At 43.7% G+C, this 22,024-nt stretch overlaps 2 protein-coding genes across 3 annotated transcripts; both read left to right on the top strand.

Annotated features, from left to right (window-relative positions):
• The first annotated feature begins 9,782 nt into the window (after window positions 1-9,782).
• LOC118374948 (cytokine receptor-like factor 1) lies at window positions 9,783-16,337 on the top strand. Of its 2 annotated transcripts, none has more exons than XM_052499370.1 (8): window positions 9,783-10,178; window positions 12,638-12,916; window positions 13,346-13,475; window positions 13,682-13,851; window positions 14,625-14,857; window positions 15,008-15,101; window positions 15,173-15,358; window positions 15,537-16,337. In XM_052499370.1, the coding sequence occupies exons 1-8, from the start codon at window positions 10,121-10,123 to the stop codon at window positions 15,551-15,553; spliced, it is 1,167 nt and encodes a 388-aa protein (XP_052355330.1). In that variant the 5' UTR covers window positions 9,783-10,120; the 3' UTR covers window positions 15,554-16,337. The 2 variants fall into 2 exon arrangements, with proteins under 2 accessions (XP_052355330.1, XP_052355329.1); XM_052499369.1 differs by having other exon boundaries at window positions 15,173-15,354.
• Window position 16,338: 1 nt separating this feature from the next.
• Window positions 16,339-19,635, top strand: odf3l2a (outer dense fiber of sperm tails 3-like 2a). Its single transcript, XM_035761447.2, has 6 exons — window positions 16,339-18,024; window positions 18,253-18,363; window positions 18,579-18,692; window positions 18,823-18,949; window positions 19,046-19,232; window positions 19,409-19,635. The coding sequence occupies exons 1-6, from the start codon at window positions 17,982-17,984 to the stop codon at window positions 19,565-19,567; spliced, it is 741 nt and encodes a 246-aa protein (XP_035617340.1). The 5' UTR covers window positions 16,339-17,981; the 3' UTR covers window positions 19,568-19,635.
• Window positions 19,636-22,024: the final 2,389 nt, after the last annotated feature.

Genomic DNA, 22,024 nt, shown 5'->3' on the forward strand with positions numbered 1-22,024 from the left:
ATACTACCTCTTCTGCCTCAGGGGTGGCCTGTTGCCCACATTGGCTGGCTAAATCCCTGTGGTGGCAAATGTCCCCAAGAGGGACATCCACTTCCTTATGGGTCTTTTTTAAGACATCTGAAACCAACAGGACAAATGTATTACACTACCACAAGAACAATAAGCAATACATAGCAAATCTAGCTAAAACAAAGTCTGAAGAAAATCAGGTGGCACTAACTCTGAAAGCTCCCCCCATTGAAAGTGAATACTACTGTAATGTTACCAAATGATATGCATACTGTAAGTTGTTTACATCAGTGGATGCTCCTCAGAGGAGGAAGGGGAGGACCATCCTCCTCAGTGAATTTTATAAAAATATATATATTTTTTTAAGTTAGAATTTTTAGATCAAACTATACTAAATGTGTTCACATGTCACCAAATAATGTATAAAAACACACTGTTTTGCAATGAAGGTCTACAGTAGCCTCAACAGCACTCTGTAGGGTAGCACCATGGTGTACCCAGAGGACTGCTGGCTTCCGCCCTCTTCTGGGTACGTTAACTTCATTGCAAAGCCTAGGAGGCTCATGGTTCTCACCCCCATTCATAGACTTACACAGTAATTATGACAAGTTCCGGAGGATGTCCTCCAACCTATCAGAGGTCTTGCAGCAATTAACTGACATGTTGTCCACCCAATCAAAGGATCAGAGAATGAATCTATTACTGAAAGCAGAAACTACAGCTAGCTAGCATTGCAGTTCATAAAATGTGGTGAGTAGTTGACTCAAATAGAGAGAAAGACAATAGTTGAACAGTTTTTAACAAATTAATTTATTCCAAAATGAAGGAGAAGCAAGAGAGAGAGTATTTTTTTTCACTTTCAATTTCACTTACTTAGCTAGGACATGCAGCTAGCTAGTTTAGCCAACTCAAACACCCTGCTCAAACAGTGAGATGCTATGTTAGCTTGCTGGCTATGACTATCCAACACAACACTGGAACTCTTCCAAGTCAAGGTAAGCTTTTGGTTTTACTTATTTATTGCCACCAGGGCCCGCCGGTGTAAGGGCTAAACTGCTTACTAACTGTAGACAAACTTTACTGAATGATTGTAGGGGGTTTACTAGTGTGTTAGTTCTATCAGCTATGTTGACTATGATGTTACTTTAGCAAAAATTTTGACAATGATGTAGGCAGTGTCGTGACTTTACTTTCATTAATCTGATTACTGTTATTTATCTAATCAACTAACTATGTTTAATTATTACCCGATTAAATTAATCATGTAACAATTAACAATTCACCATTAATCATGTAACAATTAACTCATTAGGATTTGGGGCACCACGAGAGTGGTTCTTTAAAGAGTTACCATCTCCCGAATTAAGCTCCTAAGGTCTTAACCTATTACATCCATAAACAGTCAATTTATTAATCCTAACCTCATATCATATCATAATTCTGAACAGTCGAAACCTCCTGCATCTACAAAAACCCCAGTCTTACGTATGATTCAGAACTACACAAATTGGTTTAATTATTTATTTACTAGCTAACTAAATGGTAACACAGGATAAACATACACACGTAATACATTAGAAACAGGTCCCTAGTGGACTGACACAACATGGTGGCTTGTTACAAAAGACAAAAGGGAGAGAGAGAGAGAGAGGGACAGAGACATAATGCTTTGGTACATTTAGAAACTGCTATCACAGTAATCATATACTTTCCACATGAACCACCACCCGTATGAAGTAAGAAATCAAATTATGTATTTACGTGTAAATGTCTTGGTTCCTTGTGGTTTTCTGTCAGAACTAGGGCTTCTTGGAAAGTGTGTTGGGCCTTTTTACTGCATGCTTGTAAGACTCTGATTGTCCAAAAGGGGTCCCCATCCGTCTTCTATTGTTGTTCTTCCATTCATTCTGGAAGATGATTATTTGCCAATGGATCCCAGTGGGGTGATGAGAGGAGTAGAATACGATGGTTTGAAGAGAGTAATACAATAGTCCCACTTAAATTCGCTTATCTAGATACGAAACTATTTCTTCTAATACTTTCTAAGAAAAGCACTTTCATATTTTTTCATATTTCATACACAACATAGAAGATGGAAACTTTGTACATATATTGTATATACAGTGGGGAGAACAAGTATTTGATACACTGACGATTTTGCAGGTTTTCCTACTTACAAAGGTCTGTCATTTTTTATCATAGGTACACTTCAACTGTGAGAGATGGAATCTAAAACAAAAATCCAGAAAATCACATTGTATGATGAATTTTCAGTAATTAATTTGCATTTTATTGCATGTTATAAGTATTTGATCACCTACCAACCAGTATGAATTCTGGCTCTCACAGACCTGTTAGTTTTTCTTTAAGAAGCCCTCCTGTATTAACTGCACCTGTTTGAACTCATTACCTGTATAAAATACACCTGTCCACACACTCAATCAAACAGACTCCAACCTCTCCACAATGGCCAAGACCAGAGAGCTGTGTAAGGACATCAGGGTAAAATTGTAGACCTGCACAAGGCAGGGATGGGCTACAGGACAATAGGCAAGCAGCTTGGTGAGAAGGCAACAACTGTTGGCGCAATTATTAGAAAATGGAAGAAGTTCAAGATGACGGTCAATCACCCTCGGTCTGGGGCTCCATGCAAGATCTCACCTCATAGGGCATCAACGATCATGAGAAAGGTTAGGGATCAGCCCAGAACCACACGGCAGGACCTGGTCAACGACCTGAAGAGAGCTGGGACCACAGTCTCAAAGAAAACAATTAGTAACACACTACGCCATCATGGATTAAAATCCTGCAGTGCACGCAAGGTCCCCCTGCTCAAGCCAGCACATGTCCAGGCCCGTCTGAAGTTTGCCAATGACCATCTGGATGATCCAGAGGAGGAATGGGAGAAGGTCATGTGGTCTGATGAGACAAAAATAGAGCTTTTTGGTCTAAACTCCACTCGCCGTGTTTGGAGGAAGAAGAAGGATGAGTACAACCCCAAGAACACCATCCCAACTGTGAAGCATGGAGGTGGAAACATCATTCTTTGGGGATGCTTTTCTGCAAAGGGGACAGGATGACTGCACAGTATTGAGGGGAGGATGGATTGGGCCATGTATCGCGAGATCTTGGCCAACAACCTCCTTCCCTCAGTAAGAGCATTGAAGATGGGTCGTGGCTGGGTCTTCCACCATGACAACGACCCGAAACACACAGCCAGGGCAACTAAGGAGTGGCTCCGTAAGAAGCATCTCAAGGTCCTGGAGTGGCCTAGCCAGTCTCCAGACCTGAACCCAATAGAAAATCTTTGGAGGGAGCTGAATGTCTGTATTGCCCAGTGACAGCCCCGAAACCTGAAGGATCTGGAGAAGGTCTGTATGGAGGAGTGGGCCAAAATCCCTGCTGCAGTGTGTGCAAACCTGGTCAAGAACTACAGGAAACGTATGATCTCTGTAATTGCAAACAAAGGTTTCTGTACCAAATATTAAGTTCTGCTTTTCTGATGTATCAAATACTTATGTCATGCAATAAAATGCAAATTAAATACCTAAAAATCATACAATGTGATTTTCTTGATTTTTGTTTTAGATTCCAGACCTCTACATGCTTTGTAAGTAGGAAAACCTGCAAAATCGGCAGTGTATCAAATACTTGTTCTCCCCACTGTACTTTTCAAATTACAGTATTTTCTTTATAACATTTTAATGCAACAACAAGAAAAAATCACATTCTATGTTAGGAAAATTGTTCCAGTATTTGCTTTAGAACATGTTAGAGTTTTGGCGGGAAAATGTCTGTGAAACAAAGGCATATTCCTGTGTGAATTTGGAGAAGGAGATAGCTGAATGTTCTAATCCTTGATTTACAACAGAGTGTGAACTGTCAACCCCCCACCAGCTCCCTTCTCCTCCCTCTGCAGGTGAGAGGGGGTCTGGCTGAAGTTATTTATTGCAAAGCTGATCTGACCTATTTGGATCCTACAGGACAGTCATGACAGATGGGTATAGTGGTTATGATATGGTTTGGCTTGGTCACATACAGCTTATGTGTTGTGCATTGAAGTCCACAAGCGAACGGAAAAGGTGAGAGGAGGGGAGGGTATATATGCAAGAAGGAATACAACGTGGCTGTTGTGAAAGTCAGCCGTGTTTACGTGTGATCAGGGGTATATTCATAAACATACCAGAATTTGTCCAATGGAAACTCTCGTTTGCAAATGTTAGACTAATGATTACACACTAGATCAGCTAGATGCAGGAAACGGTGTGCAAGGCACTATTGAATGTGTTACTGTCTGTCACCTAAAAAAATGATATCGACCTGTGTGCACCTACGTTGTAAACTTTCATTCATAGGCTAGGTTGTAACAACCTCACGATGGGTCATTGGGAAAATTTGAGAATCATGTAGTGATAGCCTAAACATATTGCTGTAACATTGAACTGAGTGAATGGAATATGAATGACAGTTATCCGATATGTAGCCTCTGAATTCAATGTATGAAACCTTTATGGTAAGAAAACTGTGAAAAACTATAACAATCACATCAAAATGAATCCAAATCATTAACATGTGATGTAAAATCTTGTCTAATGATAGATAGTAAATGTTAGCTAGATAGTTAACGAAATTAGCTGAATAGCATTTACTAAAATGGGCAATAACTTAACCTTGCTAATGTTAGCAGATTGCATTATATTTTAGATCTCAAAAACTTTGACAGTTCTCTTACCTATGCTAGAGCAACTGTACTGTACCTTCACTGAAACGTCACCGTTAACGTTGTCATGCATGCTAGTTAGCTTGCCAGGCATCTAAGCTTCGCAGCAGCTACTGATAGCCACAAGTCTGCTGCTGCTACATATATTATACTGTTGGAAAACAAGTTGGCTCTGATCAATATCACAATTGCAGTACCATTCATGTTTTTAATCTTGCCTTGTGGTATGAATAGTTGATATTTCAGAAGGTTGGCTAGCTACAGTTCTGTCTCAATCGTGCACTCTCTGGATGCCGCTCTTTTCCCCCAGGGGGTTGGCTATGTCAACCTATAACTCCTCCATCTTTTGCACCCCTCAATAGGCTGTGTCCTTCTCCCAAAGAATGAGAAGCTATACATTGATTGGCTTTTTGAACATGGACATGGAGATGGTGATTGGACATGGTTGACAGCCTGAGTAGAATGGCGCCAACGCCATGCTCTATCAACTGAGCGACAGAGGACCACGCTGAGTATGATATGCACTGTTATAAACTGGGTGGTTCGAGCCCTGAATGCCATTTCTATCCATCGGAGGGCAGTACCTACAAGCTTGTTCTGTATGTGTCAATGGCTGTATATTTAAGCAATAAGGCACCTCGGGGGTTTGTGGTATATGGCCAATATACCACGGCTAAGGGCTGTGTCCAGGCACTCCGCGTTGCGTCGTGCGTAAGAACAACCCTTAGCCGTGGTATGTTGGCCATACACCACACCGCCTCTGGCCTTATTGCTTAAATATACAGCCATTGACACATACAGAACAAGCTTGTAGGTACTGCCCTCCAATGGATAGAAATGGAGCAGCAGGCCCTCTCAGTCGTACTTTAGCTCCACATTGTTGGGTTGGCGAGTAGCCTACGGGTGAAAGCCAGTATCCAGCCAGTATCCAATCTATCCAACCCAGCTAGTTCAAATAAACATGCACTTCACATGTACTTGTAATTCAGGCCATAAAACCAGAGGGATTTACAGACAAAACCTTGATCCCCGTCTCCTCAATGTAGTGTTTTGCTTTTTTTGATTGTTGATGGCATAGAGTAGACCAACACATTGGGTCCAGATGGGAACAGAGGGAGAGAAGCTGAGAGAGAGACGTAGGGAGACAGAGAAGGAGAAACATAAGTTACATTGGCATGTTTTAGAGGCCCTGCCATAAGAGAGACAGGCAGAGAGAGGGAGAAGAAAGAGGTTGACATACATCTGTCATGCATTATTTCAGAGAGAGAGAGAGAGAGAGAGAGAGAGAGAGAGAGAGAGAGAGAGAGAGACTATGTGAGGAGGAGGAGTGACAGTCTGATTGGTGCCCTCCTTTGTCAGGGGTAAAATCCCCACACATATGCACAATCCCTCTGGAGGAGTAGCCCTGCTTTGTGTCTCTGGATGGAACTGGTTCATAACCAGGTACTGACGGTCTTCAAACGACATTCTTCTCCTAATCAGGCAGGATTGGACCTCTCTCTGCTTTTCTCTGATTACCTCTCTCTTACTTTCAATCTCTCCCTTTCTCTCTCTAACTCTTTGTCTCTCTATCCCCTTCACTTTCTTCCTCCCTCTTGTTCTTTCTATCTCTCCCTTGGTACATCATCTTGTACTCAGAGTTGGAGTGGTTCCCAGTCCTGATTAGAGGGCTCTAACTCCAACCTCTCCTAAAACCTCCTGCGGGGTCTATACACAGAGGAGAATAATACACGTATCATCACAATCTATTCTATTCTATTGTACTGGAATCTACAGTACTGGATTCATTTTGATGTGCCCCGTAATGGAATCATCTTTCCCCTGTGAGACACAAGCATAGAACCAAATGAGGAAAGCATGTTATTCCCCTTCAGAAATACTTGTAATAGGCCCCCGATATGAAAATTATCTGATTTTTGATTTTCATGTTTATAGAACAATTTTCTGGAAACTTTGCAAAAAGCCACATTAGGCTTCAATGTATGAAAACTTTACGTTAAGAAAACTGTGAAAATCTATAAAAAATCACATCAAAATGAATCCAAAACATTAACATGTGATGCACAATGTCAAATGATATATGAATCTGAAATGAAGTCATTTTGTCTAAAATAGCAAATTTGAACATATATTTTTTGAAAGGATCAACTATTTTGTGTTTTTAGTATGCATGAAGAACATCTAACCTGCTTTATTTAGTTGTCCTTTCTGGCTGAACTTGGAGGATAACCTCCTATCTTACTCTTTTATAACAAAATGAATGGTTGTCAACTGCAGTATTTTGACCTCATAAACCACACCTTTTTGTTTGCCTTTTGATGTGTAGAAAGAACATCAAAGTAGCTATTGAAGTCTTTGGTTGTCCATATCTGTAGAATTTGGAAGAGAAACAATCTCTCAGACGTTTCTGTTACGATATGAATGCAGCCCTATGTCTCAGGTTTGCAAACCCTTTAAGCCCAATGTTGCATCACTTACAAAACTACCTTTAGCTCTGGCTCAGAATGTTTGTTTCTTGATTTGTTTACAGAATCAGAACACAGAAAACAATATTTCAAGTAATTGTGTAGGGGACCAGTGTGGTCTCAGTCGAGTGGACAGGTTTCTAGTGTTTCAGAGGCTACTCAAATCAAATCAAATTTTATTTGTCACATACACATGGTTAGCAGATGTTAATGCGAGTGTAGCGAAATGCTTGTGCTTCTAGTTCCGACAATGCAGTAATAACCAACAAGTAATCTAACTAACAATTCCAAAACTACTGTCTTATACACAGTGTAAGGGGATAAAGAATATGTACATAAGGATATATGAATGAGTGATGGTACAGAGCAGCATAGGCAAGATACAGTAGATGGTATCGAGTACAGTATATACATATGAGATGAGTATGTAAACAAAGTGGCATAGTTAAAGTGGCTAGTGATACATGTATTACATAAGGATGCAGTCGATGATATAGAGTACAGTATATATGTATGCATATGAGATGAATAATGTATGGTAAGTAACATTATATAAGGTAGCATTGTTTAAAGTGGCTAGTGATATATTTACATCATTTCCCATCAATTCCCATTATTAAAGTGGCTGGAGTTGGGTCAGTGTCAATGACAGTGTGTTGGCAGCAGCCACTCAATGTTAGTGGTGGCTGTTTAACAGTCTGATGGCCTTGAGATAGAAGCTGTTTTTCAGTCTCTCGGTCCCAGCTTTGATGCACCTGTACTGACCTCGCCTTCTGGATGATAGCTACTGATGCCACAACGATGCTACTGACACAACACATACTAGTAAGAGATGAATCTGGGTCTAAGGAGATGCACTAGGTAGTGTTTGACATCATTTTTGTCTTTAGGACCTGTACATGTTGCAATTCTTTTTTTCGACCCCATGCCACATGGTTTTGCCATAGGCCCATGTTCCCATCAGCGTGGTCTGGTTTAAAGGGAATAAGCCTGTCTTCCCATGTCTGTTACAGTAGTGCTGGATTGAACCATCTCCATCCTGTCCTCCTCAATGTTTCAGCATGGTTGTAGGCAGTCAGTCACAGATCCAGAACCAGCTTAGTGTGTGTGTGTGTGTGTGTGTGTGTGTGTGTGTGTGTGTGTGTGTGTGTGTGTGTGTGTGTGTGTGTGTGTGTGTGTGTGTGTGCGCGCGCATGTGTGCCAACTAACATATATTTTTTGCACTGATGAGAAACATTCTCCTTTCAGTCCCTTCCGATCAATCGACACTCCCTTTAGCAAATCAGTTTCATTCTAGCAGTCTTAGAGGGGCTTATAAATGACACAACACGGGGTTCTTGTTCATTCAACAACAAAAAAGCACACTTACGGGATGCCCCAGTCGCCACACCACGAGCGGGAATCACCTCGGGAACAACAGTCGCCTCCCGGAGTCGAGAGAAAGCATGGCATTGTGGAACATTTGCCTCTGAATCAGTTAACATTCTTAGTCTCTGTTACACTAACTGACTCAAAGAAGAGAGGGGGAGAGAGAGAAAGCAAGAGAGAGAGAGGATGAGGGGGGAAGAGAGAGACTGAGAGAAAGAAAGAAAGAGAGAGAGAGGATGAGGGGGTAAGAGAGAGAGAGAACGACTGAAAGAGAGGGGGATGCCAACTTCAGACTTTGGTCATAGTGCCCATTGAGATGTTCAACTTGAACAGTGTTTTTTATATCCTACAAGACAATGCAGTATGATTGAGTAGACTGGATGGCGTGACTGTAGTCTACCTTACATCACCGTCTCTCTCTTGTGAATTAAGACATCTAGTGAGTTATCCAAGGCATCAGATGACACCCACTCTCACCAATCCTACAATGTCAAATCAGTGATTACGTCAAAGGGAAGGAAGGTAGGAATGAAAGAAGAACTGAAGGAAGGAATGACCGATGAAAATATTGATGAAATATTTAATATAATTGGGAAAAGTGACAAGTTCCAATCACAGCTAGTTGGTGAGGGAGGGATGGGTGTAGACTCAGAATGTACTACTACTGTAAGACATAATATGTATTGTTCCCTGCAGCCCAAGGCATTGGGTATATGGGTTATGCAAGATACCACAATTACATCCCTTTCACCACCTGTCACCATAACATCAAAACAAACACAAACCCCAACCACCAAACCATCTCAGATATCACACACATGCACAAGCATGCACTCATAGACACACAGACACACGCATGCACTCATAGACACACAGACACACGCATGCACGCATAGACACACAGACACACGCATGCACGCATAGACACACAGACACACGCATGCACGCACATACACACACACACACGCATGCACGCACATACACACACACTGTGTGGGAGTCAAAGTCATCATGAGGAAGTTTCCTATAATGCTCTGTGACTCAACACTCAACAGCCCCCCAGGCAGAAAAGAAGGAGGGGGAGAGAGAAAAGAGGGGGAAAGAGTGATTCGGTGAAAGTGAATGGATCTGACTCCTTGATGCATCACAGGCCAAGAGGGGGGGTGAAAAGAGAGGAAAAGACTGGGAGGAAGAAAAACGATTGGCGTCTGTGTGGGAAGAGAGAGGAGGAGCTTGAAAAGTATGAACTCTGTGTGTGAAGACGCAGACAGACAGAAGGAGAAGCACTAGAATACTTAACGGAGTTTGGAAAAGCTCACGACTACCGATGGTCTCTTTCGGACCGGAGATGGTTTGCAAACAACTGATCAAATAATAGGTTTGGACCGAGCTTGGGCATGAAAGACTCCTCTTCTCGCATCTTGGGACTGCGGTGCAATTCACCTTGAACCTGTGCGGTTTTCCCCATCCTAACCTGTGTAAATTATACTCTATTAATAGAAGCGTAAAAAGTGGAGAGTTTTCCGACTGAACGAAAGAAGATAAAAGTTGCCATAAAATGTTGTCATTATTATTCTTGATTCTGTACATTCCTGCTGTTGTGTCCTCGTCGTCACGTAAGTACAGCAGCTCTTCCATGTGATAACACACTTTGTCTGTAAATCTGGTTTGGTAGGATATAGCCTACTGTTAGATAATAGCCTACCTTGTTAATGGGCTAAACGGTATTGTTTATGCGGGTTTCATAGGGAATGAGTGTACAAAATAATTGCTCTAACAATGGAAAGTCCTACATCTTTTGAAACGATTATCCGTAATATTGTAATAATAATTTGAGGTAAATATTACGTGATTTGAACGCAGGGAATCAGATTTAGTAGGCTACCTTATTTTTCCAACGATTTGAAATTAAATTAAATGAACAGGCTAAACTTAATTATAGTGCATTTCATAAAGAAATAAACTAACATTTGAGATCTGTATCCAGCATCAAACATGAGGTCAAATAATGCAATATTGCTTTATGTAAAATATTGCAATATTAAAACAATTTGAAAAAGTAATTTCCATGAACAATCACTAGCCCTTATAGATTTGATGAAATGGTGAAATAATAGTCCTAGCTAAACACAGATCTCGGTTTTCTTGACCATGCTATTGAAAAACCGTGTCCCAAGAGGATGGATTTCAACAGGTCGGCTCTTAATTCGTTTAACACACATAGCACTGGGCTGTCACGGAGGCAACACCACGGTGACATCATATGGTCGGGTCTCAGGGAATATTAACCGCCAGCTTAATACAAAGTAAAGTAAATAAATCACAGTTATGTGCTGCGGTATGTCGGCTAGATTTTGTGTCTGAGTCCAGTTTATTTGTATAGGTGAGGTCATAAAACTACGGAGGCCGAGATTATTATTGTCTAACAGTGAACTGTGTATGTGTTTTCAGTTCTTTAATGAAGAAATGAATGTATGCGACAGTAGTGAGCTACTGCCTCTATAGAAAGAAGGCTTGGACTTTTAGAGCAAGACCCACTGCTGCCATCCCCCCATATACTCCAGTGATAGATTCATAACAAAGCAGCAATACACGTTTCTCTGAAAGGTTATTTTTTCCTGGTTTGTATGTGCATCAGCTCTCTCCTCACCACTGAAGACCTCTAGGCTGCCTTGTGAACGGTCCCTCGCCTTCCTTTCCATGTCATGTTGATGCTCTCTAGTTGTTGTTCTGTTCTTGTTGTCAGCTGTTTCCAGTGAAAACTCCCACTCACTCATCATAGTCAAAGTAACTGTCATTCAGAAAACATCACATGGCTCGATATGGCTAAATGTTGCATGACTTCTTGTTTCAATTCACTCACATACAAGGCCTCCGTCAAATGTTCCACGTGTGGCTCCTCTGTCCCGTAGACGGACAGAAACACAGACTATCTTTGAACTGTTCCGTGCAGGAGCGTAAAGTAAACAGGGCTTTAGAAACCAGGGGATTAGTCGCTTTCCAAGCATCCTTGAAGACTGACATCCAGAACCAGGAAGTTCTAAAACCAGAGGCCATTTATCATCTTCACAACACCAGTGCTGTAATACAGGGCTTTAGCTCGACAGCTTGTGTGTTTACTTAGATTTAAAGCAATGCTTTTCACCCCTGAGAAACAAACAGTGTGTTGCAGACTTTTGTTCCATCCAAACACTTAACACATCTGATCTAACGGACCACCATCTTGGCTCTGTGCCTGGATGGAAAGAAAACCCTGCCGAAATGATCAATGCTCAGTCGCAGGCATGAACGAAAACAAACATTCTGTACAAGCCGCATAATCAGGGCACAGAACACTCTCACCAGAAGAAAACACCGTTGCACCTTTAAACCATCATCTGTATGAGCAGCCTTCCCTCAGGGGACCTCCTTTCTAGAAACAAATAGGATTTCACAGCCCATAGTTACTTCTTCAGAACCCATCAGGAGAGTAAATACACAAGTGTAATTGCATCTGTCGCTGAGGTCTTTGGACTGAATGTTCTGCTGCTTAATTCAGGGCCATTCCCTCTGCCTGGCCTGTAATACTGCAGTGGTGAGACCATGATTGTTATGGAGCTGGATCGTTGTTTGATTGGCTAATCACGGCCTGGCTTCCTCTCCCCGATGATACATTTACAGCATCAGCGTTGACAGTGTTTTGGTGTAAATAGTGTGTGTGTGTATGTTGTCGAGGAGGAGTTTTGGTCAAATTAACGTCTTCATATGAGCTTCCTCAAAGCACAACACAGCCTTTTTGTCTGTTCAACACTCGTGGCTTGAGGATGAGACTTGTAGAGGTCTGACAATGTGATAAACACTCTGGGTCTATGGAAGTGGAAATCTGGGTTCACTACTGACCTGGGAGTTACTGCTGTGTTCTAGAATACAGTAGCCTATTTGTCGGATATTCTCTTCTGAATAATTGAATCAGTAAAAACCCGTCTCTCTCTTTCTCCTCTCGCCTGTCTCTTTCCCTCTGCTTACTGGGAATCAATAGCTCAATCAACCATTCTTTAATCCATGTATTCACTCATCCCATCTCTCTCCCCTCCAGAGATGGCTGGGATCTTCCCCCAGGACCCAGCCCTACCCATCGGCTCCACCCTCACTGCCACATGTTCAGTCAGCCCTGATCTGGGCCTCCATGCCAGCTCTCTGTTCTGGAGCCTGAATGGCCGCCGGCTGCCCAGCTCTTCTTACAGCGTGTTGAGCCCTACGGCCCTCAGTGTCACCCTGCCGGGCTTACCAGCCTCTAGGCAGAGGTCAGGGGACAACCTGGTGTGTCACAACCATGGAGGACATGTTCTAGCCGGGTCCTGCCTCTACATTGGGAGTAAGTGGAGCAACACACACACACAAACACACATCTAGCAGCAGCATCTAGCGCACACATAGTTAAAAGTTAACAGTGTTATACCAGTCTTATATCAGAGTACCAACCTGTGGTGGATGAGTAACTGTAGGGTATTTAGTCCTGTTAACTCCTGTGTTATTACACCATGTTGTGGTGCATTACTCCCTTTACTACTCCCTGGACATGGAGTCTGACACACACACACATACAGGTCTGACATACAGACACACGCACGCACACACAGTGTTGTCACAGTGCCCTAATCTCAGCGTGACGTCCCTGTTCAACACCTTGTGTTCAGAAAGGGATGGAATCTTGGCAAAGTACCAGAATTTGAACTCCAGACAGACAGAAGAACATTCTGGACTAAAATATATCCTCTCTCCCTCCATCCACCTTCTCCCTCAGTGCCTCCAGTGAAGCCAGTCAACTTAACCTGCTGGTCCAGAAACACCAAAGACCTGACCTGTCGATGGGCACCGGGAGGACAGGGAGAGACCTTCATCAAGACCAAATACACACTCAAATACAAACTCAGGTACACACTCCTTACACACACTTAATACACATGCATACACACACATTCTAATACAGTCTGATTCTATTATATGTGTGTGTGTGTGTGTGTGTGTGTGTGTGTGTGTGTGTGTGTGTGTGTGTGTGTGTGTGTGTGTGTGTGTGTGTGTGTGTGTGTGTGTGTGTGTGTGTGTGTGTGTGTGTGTGTGTGTGTGTGTGTGTGTGTAGGTGGTATGGCAGAGAGAGAGAATGTGAGGAGTACAGTGCCGCCCAGCCATACTCTTGCTACATACCTCGTGACCTCGCCCTCTTCACGCCCTACGAGATCTGGGTGGAAGCCACCAATCAGCTCGGCTCAGCCACCTCTGATGTCATCACCCTGGATATCCTAGACGTGGGTGAGTGTGTGCGTCTGTGTGTGTGTGTGTGTGTGTGTGAGAGAGACAGATAGAGAGTAAGTGCCTGAACTTTGACCCTCTGGCTTTAGAGTTTTACATCTGCCCCAGTTAAAAGTTGCCCTGGGGCACATATCCAGGATCAGCTTACCTAGCCCAAGACCTAACAGTAACCATAAGTGGAGAATCGTAAAACTGACCTAAGATAAACATCTAGGACCAACTTCATCCTACTACTTAGATCCCAACCCAGGATTTTGGGGCTGAGGGGGAACACACACACACACACAAATGGGGGAGGACGGGCATTTTGTAGAATGGAAGACCAGACACACCCTGCCTTTTGATGAGCTCATTTTCCTTTTACTCACGCTGGGTGGTCACACACACACACACACACACACACACACACACACACACACACACACACACACACACACACACACACACACACACACACACACACACACACACACACACACACACACACACACACACACACACACACACACACAGACACACACACACCCTGCGGATGGGGCAGGGTTAGGAAGGTGGGCGATTGACGCGTTACACCACTCGAGTTACTACTCGCTGCTCCCTCCTTTCCCTCCACACTGAAACTAATAACACAACAGTACCTGTGCTGTATGACTTACTGTTACGGTCAGATCCAATTCACTCAGAGAAGAAAGAAATAACCATTCTTTGACACGGATCTTTCTGTTTTAAAGTAGTTCTGAGTTACGCTACCTCTTTCCCCTCCCCGTCCACAGTAATGACGGACCCGCCGTCAGGTGTGAGTGTGAGTCGTGTGGGTGACCTGGAGGACCATCTGAGTGTTCGATGGGAGTCTCCCCCAGCTCTCAAAGACTTCCTGTTCCAGGCCAAGTACCAGATACGCTACCGGCTGGAGGACATCTCAGACTGGAAGGTCATGGATGACGTTGGGAACCTGACATCATGTCGCCTGGCAGGCCTGAGACCGGGTACTGTGTATTTTGTCCAGGTACTCTGTGTGTGTGTGTGTGTGTGTGTGTGTGTGTGTGTGTGTGTGTGTGTGTGTGTGTGTGTGTGTGTGTGTGTGTGTGTGTGTGTGTGTGTGTGTGTGTGTGTGTGTGTGTGTGTGTGTGTGGTAATCCCAGTGTGTTCTATGCAGGTACGCTGTAACCCAGTAGGGATCTATGGGTCTCGTAGGGCTGGTATCTGGAGTGAATGGAGCCATCCTACTGCTGCTTCTACACCTCATAGTGGTGAGGACGCACACACACACACACACACCCAAACACACACACACTCTAACCCCTTCTCTCCCCTCCTACAGAGCGTGTGTTATCAAGTTCGTGTGACTCCAAGTCTGGAGACTCCAATTCTACGTTACGTCGTGAGCTGAAGCAGTTCTTCGGCTGGGTACGGAATAATGCGTATGGCTGCGGCGGCATGTCAATCAAACTCTACGACCAATGGAGAGTCTGGATGCAGAAGTCCCACAAAACACGCAACCAGGTAGGTAAGGATCTAAGTAGAACTCACCTGCACTCGCGTACAACAACCACACACACAGGCATGCACACAGGCATGCACACAGGCATGCACACAGGTCTTATTGAATCATTTGTATCATCATGTTTGAATCGTTCAGCTTTTTGTTGTGCAGGGAAATCCTCATAAGTTCTTCTCTCTCTCAGGTCCTACAAGGGGATAAGTCATAGTACGCATCACCCCTGCCTTTAAACAACCAGCAACAAAGTCAAGACAACATGTGTGTGAAAAATGGTGTCCCCTAAATGCTGTGGTTTTGCATACACCATTCAGCGACGGAAGAAGGGGGCAGAAATACAATTTTGGGGACAGTGTCTCTAGCCCTGCCCCATCCGCAGGGTGTGTGTGCTGTAATTATTTAACAAGACGTGGAGGAATAAGACATTGAGGAATAGTCATCTTCTTCTTACTGTGGGAATACTGGCAGCTATGAAAAGCTAGAGATCCACAGCACCCTCTAGTGGAAGTTAACATACTGGGAGGAACAGTGGAGACGGAGGACCAGAGTAATGTTTCTAGTCACATCCAGTCTTAAACCATGACGACCCAATCGGCACTGTCTGTGACCCACTATTTGGGAACCCTGGTCTGGGAGGAGGGGGGGGGGACTATTAAGGACTATTAACTGACATTGTGTTACAGGACTATTAACTGACATTGTTGTCTGTGTCAGTGTGGAGATCTGTCTTAATAATAAGTAGGGTCAGGAGTTTTTCCTGATCATATGGCCCTGCCCAGGAACACCTCCTGACCATAATGCTAATGTATTTTTCTACAGAATTGTACTATCATATTTAAACTATTATTTTTTGTTACTAAGTTATGTTTGGTTACTGATAATGTTATTGACTTCATTATGAATTATAGTTTGGTTTGAAAGAGTTTGGAAGTCATTCTATTCACACACACTCGCACACACCCCCGGACACACACACCCCCGGACACACACCCCCGGACACACACCCACAGACACACACACCCCCAGACACACACTCGCACACACCCCCAGACACACACACCCCCAGACACACATTCCCCCAGACACACACACCCCCAGACACACACACCCACAGACACACACACCGCCGGACACACACACCCCCAGAAACACACCCCCAGAAACACACCCCCAGAAACACACCCCTAGAAACACACCCCCAGACACACACCCCCGGACACACACACCCCCAGACACACAGCTGTGTTCCTCTATGCACTTAAAGCCTGTCATGTTTCTGTTACTGATGTTACACTGGGGGAACAGGAATGATGTTCTCTATATGTAATCTATACATGACTCCATTAACCCAGTTTTTGGTGATACATAATCGGTAGCAACCCGGCTCTGTTTATCCAGCATGTTTAGGGTCAACGGCCGTGTTGTCTGTCTGATGTTGATGACACGGCTGCAGGGTCCCGTTACTGCGGCGTGCGGGTGTCCTGAGTCAGTGCCTGTTAATAATTAACCCGTGTTTGTTGGTCAGGGCTCTGCTCACAGTCTTTAGTTACCTCTCTCTGCCTCCCAGCACCCTTTATGTAAAGATATCCTATACAGTAACTTAAAGCTACACTCATCAATATGACATCATTATGCCGGTCAGATTTCTCCTTACAGAATCAGCAGCAATGCACATTAGGGAGAGACAATAGTGGCAGTCTTGGTAAATATGAATTCTGTTGTTGTTTATGTATATATGTTAAGCAGGAAGTTGCCCCAATATGTGCGATGATATCATATTGCTGAGTCTCCCTTTGAAAGGTCAGATTTGAAATACCTCCTGCGTCAGAGTGTACCAGAGAGACAGAGGGGGCATCTAACGATTGCTGCAGGTGGGCAAAGTGTAGCTAATTGTTGATGCGCGACTAAATGGGTTTAAACCTCGGTCATCTACGTGCCACAACATTATTAACCAGCTGAGCTAAAGCCTGTCTTCAGTCGCCTGGGAAGTGTACTCATTACATGGACATGGAGTCGCCTCTATGACACATGAACTCTAAGAAGAGAAGTGAGATGGTGATTCAGGTGTTCCCAGGGCTGCAGAATGGAGATAACGTTTCCTCAGCTTGTAAAGACCATCTATAATTCAGCCTATTAGGCTGTGCCTTTCCTGAAGAGGCTGGATGGTGCCGGGAGTGAATCAGGGACAGAACAGCAAAGAGTAAAGGGAAGAGATGGAAGAAGAGAGGAAAGAGAGAGAGAGATCTGTGTGCACGGAGTAGAGTTGTCAACTTATTCTGGGATACCTTTCGAGTGGTCTAACAAAGTTTTTTTCCCCCGAGTGGTCTAACAAAGTTTTGTCGACAGACGTGAAGCAGGAAGGACCCTGCTATATGCTATATGTTTGGACTAACGGGATCAAACCAGACCGAATCTCTTCTCCTGCTTGTTATTGTTGTGCTGATTGGTGATTGCATTTCTAGCTGCCAGCGAATCACAGGGCTGCCCACTCAGACACAACTGACTGCTCTGGGAGAAGGTCCCTCAACATTCTCTGAGGGTTGGCAACCCTAGCTGGGAGTGACAGAGGAACAACGTGTAAAAGAGGAAGAGAGGAGGGTTTGGAAAATAGAGAGAGAGAGATCGACAAATCATGGAGGTTAAGAGACGTCCGATAATCGCTGGCAGAGAGAAAGGTTTGTTGAAGACATCTATTATGTAACATGTTTACATTACAACTTTCATTTAATTGACAGGGACAGTATTCAACACTGTCATATTTCTGTTTTAACATCAATGGAAAAGTGAAATGTAGAAGCTCTAGAAACTGGAGGAGCAGGAGTATGGAATTTGTATTTATTTTTAGTTTACATGACTGGAAAATAAACATGATCATTATCATCACTATCATTACTTGTTGCTAGGGCCAGGCCCCGGGCGCTATGCTCTCCCTCCAACCATTGGCTACATCAACCATGACCTCACCAAGCCCAGTAGCCCCGCCTACACCTTCCACAGACGTATGAGCAGCAACAGTAAGTCTCTGAGGTCAATCTCAGTCTCTTTGCCTATTTCTCTTGTATGGTGAGTAGACCTTATTCACACAGTTGCCATAAGGATCCACACTCCAGGCTAGTAGGGCAGGAAGCAGAAGTCTATGGAAAGTACTGCTGACATTTTCCTCAAGTTTGACCTTTAAATTACCCTTTGACCTTTGTTATTATTAATTATTGTGGGTTCTTCTCCACAGTGGTCTCTGTGGATTGCAGTCCAGGACCCCAGTACCACATCGATGACAAGATGACCCGGTTCGGCCGCGTCGGTACCCCTTCTTACTCCATGCTCGGCAGGGCAAGACACTCCGGTGAGACTAGCCACTCCCTGAATCAGATCAATTGTTCAATCAAACTCTATTACCCCAGTGGGCTGCTGGACATTCTTTACATTCTCTCTCTCTCTATATCTCTCTCTCTCACCCCCCCTCTCACTTCTAGCTGAACTCTTCCAGACTCCAGGTCCAGGTGCCTACAGCCCAGAGAAACCTCATCTCAGAACTCCCTCCTACACTATTGGCTCTCGGTCACGCTACCGTATAATGGATTCTGTGCCCGCCCCTAACCGGTACAAATGAAAGAGAGAGAGACAGTGAGAGAGAGAGAGGGAGAGCGGGTATAGAGGGACCCTATATCATTCATATCATTCTAATCATCCTCCCAGGTACACCCTCCCTAACCTGCTGGGTTCCCAGGTGCCCCACAAGCCGTCCAGTGCCAGCTACAGCTTGGCGGGGCGCAGACAGGTTGGCGCTCCATCAGAAGACCTGTCCATGACCCCTGGACCAGGGCGTTACAACAGTACTGACCCCAGCGTCTACCTCACACGACAGCCGTCCTTCTCTATGCAGGTTCATAGCTTTATCTTATATTTATGTAGGTATTTAATTAGCTTTTTAGCTATTTATTTATTTATTTACAATTTAATATTTTGTATAGTATTTTCTTGCATATCTCTTCCTCTAAATTAGAGTATTGGGATGTTTCCCTTAAAGTAAAGTTGGATGTGATTTTAATTCTGTTCCAGAGCCGGACTACCCGGGCCAGCGATCAGTCTCAGAAGCCTGGGCCAGGGACCCACAGCCCGGAGAAGGTCCTGCTCCACCTCCCCAGACCTCCTGCCTTCTCCCTGGGCATCAGACACTCAGAGTTCATTACTCCTCTGGTGGTGGTTGTTTCCGACTGATTTTTATTGGAGTTTCACACGGAGTTTGTGGAAATGCTGGAGTCAGTTCTGAGTTAAATACCACTGTGTTGTTTTAATGAGCACATTTAGCACAATGTAGGAAAAGTGCGTCACAAATAGAGTGTTTTTATTATCATTGTTAAGCCAAGTTGTGGATCTATGGGTGTGACCTGTGTGTGTGTGTGTGTGTGTGTGTTTTTGTTATCTCAGTGTGTACATGTGTGTGTTCAGTGTGCAGGCATAGTGACAGTAATAGGTAGGCTCCAATCACTGCTCTGTCCCAGCCACATCAGTTCCATGGAACACACCTGAACTAGATAAGACCTCTCAGGAGACAGCCCTGGTAGAACTTTCTTGGTGTCCTCAAACAGATCCAACTACAGAGAGAAGGAGAGAGGGGGGAGGAGAGAGAGAGCGTGAGAAAAAGGAGAGAAAGACAGTGTCTCACACACACACACACACACACACACACACACACACACACACACACACACACACACACACACACACACACACACACTATAAGAGTCTGCACTCACAGTGATCTCATGTGGGGTACCCTTGTTGTCCCAGTGGTATCTGACTTGGTACTTCAGGGGGAAGAGGGTGTGGTCGGACCAGGAAGAGGGAGGGTCCCACTTCACTAACAACTTCAGCTTCCCTGGAACGGCTTGCAAGGTCACATTCACGGGGGGTCAAGCTTCACAGCTGAAGTTTGATACCAAAGACTCTATATTCTGTCCTCCCTGTGTAAATAGTGACTTGGATCAGGCAGACCCACCTCAGCCCTCACATCTTTACCAAACCCAAACTGTGGAGTACAGAGAGAGGCACACTCTACCTATCCTCACAACTGAAGAGATCAAAACAGAAACTGATGAAGAGGGCTACAGAGTACCAGAACCAACTAGTGGCTCACAGCCTGTCAATAAATCCAGACTGTTCTGCAAGCGAGAAACCATGTCGATGTAAAGACTGTGGTAGAGGCTTCCACAATAATATAGGCTTGACTAATCATATGATGATACACACAAGGGAAAAAAAAACGTTTCGCTGTGAAGACTGGCAAATGTTTCAATAACAAAGGAATCTTAAATTGGCCATGCAAGATCTCACACAGGGGAGAAATCTTATTGGTGCAAAGACTGTAGCAAATCGTTTGGCAACAAATGAAACTTGACCATGCATATAAAAAATACACACAAAGTCTTATCAGTGCAAAGACTGGCAAATACTTCAACAAGAAGGCAAAATTTACTAGACATAAGAAATGACATGCAGCGAAAATTAATTGGTGTAAAGACTGTGGCAAATGTTTCAGCACAAAGGTTTACTTATTCAGACATACAAAGCTACACTCAGGAGAAAATCCTTATCACTGTAAAGACTGTGGCCAATGTTTCAACCGTAAGGAAAACTTGACCCTCCATACAATATCTCACACGGGAGAAGTCTGACAGTTGTAATGAATGTGGCAAGTGCTTCAACAAGATGAGAAATTTGACCGTGCACATGAGATCTCACACAGGGGAGAAATCATATCAGTGCAGAGACTGACAAATGTTTCCCTTATAGGACAGGATTGATAATGCATACCATGATACACAGAGGGGAGAAATAATTTAGCTGTAATGACTGTGGCAAATGCTTCAGACAGACAGCAACTCTGGGAAGACATATTAAAGGTTGTCACAGCAAGTAGAGAAAATGTTTTAGCTGTAAGGGTCACTTGACTGACCATACAGTATCTCACACAGGGGTGAAATCATATGGCTGCATAGTCTGTGGATAATGCTTGAATCACAGTGGGCTCTTTTGGGCTCCCGAGTGGCGCAGTGGTCTAAGGCCCTGCATCTCATGCTTGAGGTGTCAATACAGACACTCTGGTTTGATTCCAGGCTGTATCACGACTGGCTGTGATTGCGAGTCCCAGATTTGGCCAGTGTATGCTGTCATTGTAAATAATAATTTGTTCATAACTGAAGTTTAAATTTGAAATAAAAAAAATGTAAATAAAATTGACCAAGCATTTCATGTTAAATGCAGGAAATTAATTGTATTGCTGTAAAAAACTAAACACTGGCAAATGATTCAGTTGCTCATAGGCTTTAAGGTATCCTGTATGAAATAAAAGCCTTATCACAATGAGCCATTTAAAAGATCTTCAGGTCTGTTTTTATTCACGCTATAAACAACATTTATATTGTCGCAATCCTAGCTAATGAGACACCTTACAATATCCACCAAATAGGTTAACCCTGTTGGGAAAATGCAGTAGCGTCATTGCCTTTCACGCCAGCAACTCAGGTTCTATTCCCGTTCCCTCAGTTGACAAATATATTTCATTACGTTTTTCTTATTAATGGATGTCATTCTGAAATCCTCTCTCTTATGATGGCAAATGTAATCCATCATTTATAATATTGTTGTGACGCAGATCCATGTTGACACTCGATT

Source organism: Oncorhynchus keta, chromosome 37, assembly GCF_023373465.1.
Source record: "Oncorhynchus keta strain PuntledgeMale-10-30-2019 chromosome 37, Oket_V2, whole genome shotgun sequence".
Lineage (NCBI taxonomy): Eukaryota > Metazoa > Chordata > Actinopteri > Salmoniformes > Salmonidae > Oncorhynchus > Oncorhynchus keta.